General features: G+C 39.8%; 1 protein-coding gene across 1 annotated transcript; it reads left to right on the top strand.

Annotated features, from left to right (window-relative positions):
- Positions 1 to 1,415: 1,415 nt before the first annotated feature.
- Positions 1,416 to 2,626, top strand: LOC145773748 (uncharacterized). The gene is made up of 3 exons (XM_082584881.1): positions 1,416 to 1,485; positions 2,102 to 2,288; positions 2,514 to 2,626. Exons 1-3 carry the CDS (start codon positions 1,456 to 1,458, stop codon positions 2,624 to 2,626), a joined length of 330 nt encoding a protein of 109 aa, XP_082441007.1. The 5' UTR covers positions 1,416 to 1,455.
- Positions 2,627 to 6,076: the final 3,450 nt, after the last annotated feature.

Below are 6,076 nucleotides of genomic sequence, written 5' to 3'. Positions count from 1 at the left end.
TGAATATTTAAGACCAGCGTTGGTCGGAAGTGTAGCCAACAGTTTGCCAAGTTTGTTTATGCCAAACGGAGCAGAGGTCTAGAAAAAGGTAGGAGCAACAAAACGCGAACGCGATAACGTGCTTGATACCGAACCAGTTTAAAGTTTCCATTCGCCCTACCCGTTTCTACAAAATAAACAATTGCAACGTTGTCTACTTCATTTCAGCTTCACTGGATTTATTCTTTGAAAATATTAATAGCCAACAATAAAATGACTCATGTGGTTTAGTGGAAAAACACAGTTTCTTTCGCATACCGTACTCTTGTACCAACAACACCATGATAAAAATCGTTTGTTCATATTCAATTGCTTCAGATAATTTAGTGCAATAAATGTCTTGTGATTCAGAGAACACTTCCAGAAAGTTTAGGCTTTGGCGCCTCCAATACCCAACTAGCATAATCCGTTCTTTTTACATTGACTCAACGTCTGCAGACGTTGGTAAGGTAACTAACAAGCGACAAACTTAAAAACTATACTAAAATGTGTTGTAATATTTTTGAAAACATTTTTTCAGGACTAACCTCAAAATTTGCGTGCAGTTCAAGAAAATTTAAAACAACTTGTAAGCTTAATCGAATTCACTTGTTGATGTTTAGTAGCGCTCGACACAGCAGCATGATTGTGGTGATCATGTAATCATTGAGTTGCGGCTGCACTGCCACCGCGCTGCTGACCTGTCTGCAGACGCTGAATCAATGTAAAAAAAAATCGATTGATGCAGTATCACTTGTTGATTTTGTTCTGAGAGCAGTCTCGCTCACTGTCTGATTTTGACCACGTGGGTGAGATTCTCGTGTCGCCAACAAAGGGGCATCTTTACTTTAAATGTAACAAAGCTTGCACAATAGGCCAGCTTCAGGAGCAGTCATGTTGCGTCGAAATCTCTCCTCAATTTCTTGAAGCGAGATTTCACAAAACGATCGCTACTTTTACTTTCAACGATCCGGCGAATCGTTTTTTCTCCTCTCGTGGTGCATAGAACAATACTGCAGGCACAATAATTGTTGTGAAAACTCCATTATGACGTCACTACTTAAACTTTGACTGGGCAATATGACGCGTTGAAGTGAAAGAGGCAACAAAGCTTTAGAATGCGGCGATGTGTTATATCAACGTGAGGAGATGCAATTTAGCAGAAGAACTTGTTTTTTTTATGAAGGAAGACAAAGGCCATGATGTAATCCTTTGCTAAAGGGATTATGACGTCACTCGATTCACCTCGACTGTTCAAGCATGGCGGTTGTGCTCAATACACAATTACGTGGAGAGCCGAAAGCACAATGCTTATGTGAACAGCGCTAAGAGGAATTTTCGCTTCTTGCATCGAAAATATAAAAAATTGAATTCAATTGAGATAGGCCTATTACGGCAGAAAGAAGTTTTAGAAATGATCAAAATGAAACTATAGGAATGACTTACGACAATGTTTATGAAAACCTGGTAAGTGAATGTCTTTTATTTATTGAACCTGAAATAATTGTGTAAAGTCGTTTTTGTCACTAGGCTACGTTTACACAATTTAAAGAAAGTTATAAAAGTCAATTTAGAGAAAGTTATAAAACTCAATGACCAATGGAAAACTTTCATATGAAACATTCTCGTGACAAATTTAGTGCCAGTGCTTCTAGATGAGTGCTAAGAAGATATCAGCAAAGTAGCAGAGCTTGTGATGTCCCACAACATGTGTAGGGTTCTGCTCAATCTTTGATTTTGCTGCTCCGGCAGTGTTTGCCTGACTGCTTGAATGTGTTTGTATTTTTATGTCGTGTGGATAGGTCTGTGATGGTTGTAGAGTATTTGCAAATGTAGCTTTCATTGCCGTCAACTGAATAATAATAATAATAACATGTTTTATTTTGCGCCCATTTCGACAACATAGCCTACAGTAGCCTACACTGCGACCTACATACGCAACAAAACAGACGACTGGAATCCCAAAATAAACTTTAAACGTTGGCTGTCATTTGTAACAGTCGAAAATTTCTGTAACAAGTGCTGAAGCTTTTTAATATGATGGATGAAACCCCTGCCATTACATTCGATTTACATTTTGCAGGTGGCAAATTTAAGTCAAGCTGTTGGCAAAAATGCAAGCGATTGTATCAGTGGACTTATACCAACTATTATTATCGAACACAACACAGTTCAAGTCATGTCGAGAAAAAAGAAAGAAAAAAAAAACATCATGAAGTCTAAGCACTCGTTTGATTGTTTAAAAAAGAATCTGAAAAAGATTGTTCTTGGTGAGTACGGATAAATGTTTTTACTACGACTAAATGATTATGTCATAACTATGCCATTTTGTTCTTTTGATTAATGTATGATGTAATTGTGAAGAGTATTGAGTAATGTATGAAAATGTTTTAGTGGTGTATTCGCATTGATGTGAACAACAAACATGGTGGTTAGTAGGCTATGTCGGCATTTATATACTGATTTAACACTTCTTTTTTTACTTTCATGATTAGACATGGTGATGGCGCACGACAAAGCTGCTGCCCTGCAGCAAATTGATGAAGAGTTTCAGAGTGATTTCGAAATTGGAAAGACAGGCAAGGTGGCTGAAAACGGCAAAAACTAACTTTTGGTGAGCTTGTTATATGTTTGAAAGACAACAGCGCATGTGTTGCTTTAGTTGTTGAATAACTACTGTACACGCAATTAGAATGTATTGGAACTTGATTATTGCTCTGCGTGGCGCAGAATCGAATGATAAGTTTTTTGTCACGCACGTTGGAGAGAGGGATATTACATTGATATTGCAGATTGTCAATTAACTTCGTAGTATCCTGAACGACAACTGATCAAAATCCTACACAGTGGCGTAGCCAGAAAAATGTTTTGGGGGGGGGCAAATATTTGATGAATTGAAGAGAACAACAAAGTGTTTGATTTAAAGCCATCGCCACTTGATGTGCAGTGGCGTATCCTGGTGGGTTGAAGCAATAAAACTGGTAGCGGGGTTAAAGCGTGCCGAAAGCACGCGTATTCTAAGGGGGTCCGGGGGCATGCTCCCCCGGAAAATTTTTGAAAACATACACTCAAATAATGGATTATAGCGCTTTCTGAAAACACTTTTAGGGTAATATTTGTATGAAATTTATTAGCAGATAAACAGCTATTAACTTATTAAAGATAGCTCTTACACACGAACTGGCAAAAATTGCGGCTAAATTAGAGAACACCAAAAACACAGCTAAACAAAAACTCAATAACTACACAAAAGCCCAACAGAGTAAGCCATTCTGAAATTGCTTCCACAAATTAGTTCAAAGAAATGTAAATCGCGTAAATTTTGGGCGATTTACGATTTGGAAAATTTATTGGTGTCTTTCTGTGTGTCTAAAACAAGTCTTTGGGGGTGTTAATAGCCAGATGTCTTGGAAAACGATATAAATTTCTACAAACTTTATTGCATTTTCAACAAAGGGCTCAACTTCGGAATCCAAAGTTTGAAAACTTGGGGGGGCATGGCCCCTTTTGCCCCCCTGGCTACGCCTATGATTCCTACACTGTTGACAAACAGCCCTCTTGAATTAAATATTTTTGTGTCATTCACAGGAATTCACAATCATAAAGATGCACAAGAAAAAGCTGCTGATGTGCAATGAATCTCCATCTATCAATACGATTTGATGTGGCTTGTTTCTAATAAATGTGAAAATATACAAAGCTCGGCTGTTACTTTGCTTTGTCACAAAGGGAGAAGTGTTGCTTATAAATCCGTGTTGCTGCTGTTCTTTCGCCCAAGGATTAGCTAGGTTCAACAATAAACTTTTGGTGATGAGCGAGGTTTAAGTACAGAGACGTTTGGCAAATGTAGATGCCAATGCTGTTCAGATGTTTTATGCACCAGCTTGCTTCGCATGGCCAACCTTGGTCAAAGCGCGGGCATCATGATAGTCAATAGATCAGATGAAGCAGCATCATGGTGCATAAAAGTCAACCAGAATTTAGGCGCCAGATGAAGCAAAATGGTGCACAAGTCATCTTGCCAACGTTAGCCAGATACAGATGCCAACGTTGGCAAGATGAAGCAAAATGGTGCATAAAACATTTTGCCAACGTTGGCAAGATACAGAAGCCAACGTTGGCTAGATGCAGAAGTCGACGTTGGCTAGATTGCAGAGCCAGCGTTAGCAAGATGCAGACGCCAACGCTGGCCAGATGCATCCAAATGGTGCATAAAACATTTTGCCACCGTTGGCAAGATGCAGAAGCCAATGTTGGCAAGATGCAGAATCCAACGGTGGCAAGATGCAGACGCCAACGCTGGCCAGATGCATCCAAATGGTGCAGAAAACATTTTGCCACCGTAGGCAAGATGCAGAAGCCAATGTTGGCAAGATGCAGAAGCCAGCGTTGGTAAGATGCATAATCCAATGTTGGCAAGATGCAGAAGCTAACGGTGGCAAGATGCAGATGGCAACGCTGACCAGATGCATCCAAATGGTGCATAAAACATCTTGCCAATGTTGGCGTCTGCATCTTGCGGCCAACTTCTTGCCAATGTTGCCCCAACAATCAATGTTTACTGGGAGGCTACTGCACGTACAACTGTTGCTTTGAGTTGTTTAAAGGTAAGCTGTGGAGCTGCTTTTACACGTGATAGTTTTTCATGCGGGAAAAAAGTTAATTCAGTTAATTAAAGTCCCTGCTGCAAACGACGTAGCAAAATAAAGGGAAGACATTTTGCAAGCAGCAGCGCTAACTGGATTAAAAGACTGACCGTTCGTGGTGAAGGCTTAAAGTGACGTTATAAACGAACAAAAGACGTCTGGGGACCAATATAGGGTGCTGTTACATGCGAATTGACGTTATAGGCGATGCTGTTGTAGCGGAACTGCAATGTACGTAAAAGATAGGAATTCTGCCGGGACTGAGCGAAATGTGACGTTATAGGCGAATTGACGTTATAAACGAAGCCGTTATAGGCAAATTCTACTGTATGTGGATTGTGGAACCCTGGTACTGGTTCGACACCGCTCAAGAGCACGCGTCCTTGTCATGACACTTGAAGGCATGCTTGAAGGTGGACACGAAGATTGGCTTCCTTGCCTTACGTCCACTTAATTAAAATCTTCAATTACCTAGCGTATCCTGAGCACGGATACGACAAATTAAATTTACAAATAACCTATTTTGTCACAAAACAAAGCTTTAGCGAGTATTAAATTTCGAAAACTTGCCCGAAACAGTAAAAGACGCAACTGTAGAAGAGTTATTTAAAAATATAATTTTTAATTAAAACAATGAAAACTATTAATGCTACAAAAAGTGCTCAATGCTAAGCAAAAAAGCAAAGCAGAGCGAATTAAATCAAATATAGTTAGGGGAGACTGGGGAGAAGTGGGACAAAATTTTAAGGGTTCAGAAAAACGTAAATTAGATTTTTTGCTTCCCGAGATTTTATTAGTAGCGCTTGTATTTTGTGGAGTTTGATGCCCTTCACCAATCTTGGATTGCATGAAATCATAGGTTTAAAGAAAAATGGATGGTTTAAATTTGAAAGCATTCAGTCAAATGGGTATATATGGGACACGTGCAGGAGAAGTGGGACACAGTGTTATGAGAAGTGGGACACCTTGGGGTAAAATGGGCAGTACAAAAATGCACACCAATTTTGCTGTTGAAGCTTGTCTTTTAGTTTTATTACAATAAGTGGCTGAGTGGTTAGCGCGTTGGGCTCGCAGTCGAGAGCCTGCATGTTCGACTCCAGCCACCCGCACTTGCTGTTGTTTCTATGGGCAAGAAACTTTACGATAATTGCCTCTACCCAGTGATCGATTTCGAGTAATGGGTAGTAGCCTACCAAATTTAAGTCATAAGTAGAGTAGACAACCGGAAACAGACATTGCCGTCGGCTGCAGCGTGGGTCAGGTGCATGTCGGAAAGCGTACACCGATGCATAGCGCTCAAGTCCGCTTTCCCGCAATGCAGGATAAAGATAAACAAACAAACAAATAATAACAAACTCAAATGATGTTAACAGTCAGCACACTATAGAAATGCAATGTTTTAAACATGTTTG

The sequence above is a fragment of the Aplidium turbinatum genome, chromosome 7 (genome assembly GCF_918807975.1).
Source record: "Aplidium turbinatum chromosome 7, kaAplTurb1.1, whole genome shotgun sequence".
Lineage (NCBI taxonomy): Eukaryota > Metazoa > Chordata > Ascidiacea > Aplousobranchia > Polyclinidae > Aplidium > Aplidium turbinatum.
This window is presented reverse-complemented; position numbering and strand designations above follow the sequence as displayed.

Excerpts from the sequence above, each read along its gene's own strand:
- LOC145773748 (XM_082584881.1), top strand. The coding sequence starts at position 1,456 with ATGACTTACGACAATGTTTATGAAAACCTG. Across the intron at positions 1,486-2,101 it reads ACAATGTTTATGAAAACCTG|GTGGCAAATTTAAGTCAAGC; the intron begins GTAAGTGAATGT and ends TACATTTTGCAG. Across the intron at positions 2,289-2,513 it reads TCTGAAAAAGATTGTTCTTG|ACATGGTGATGGCGCACGAC; the intron begins GTGAGTACGGAT and ends TTTCATGATTAG.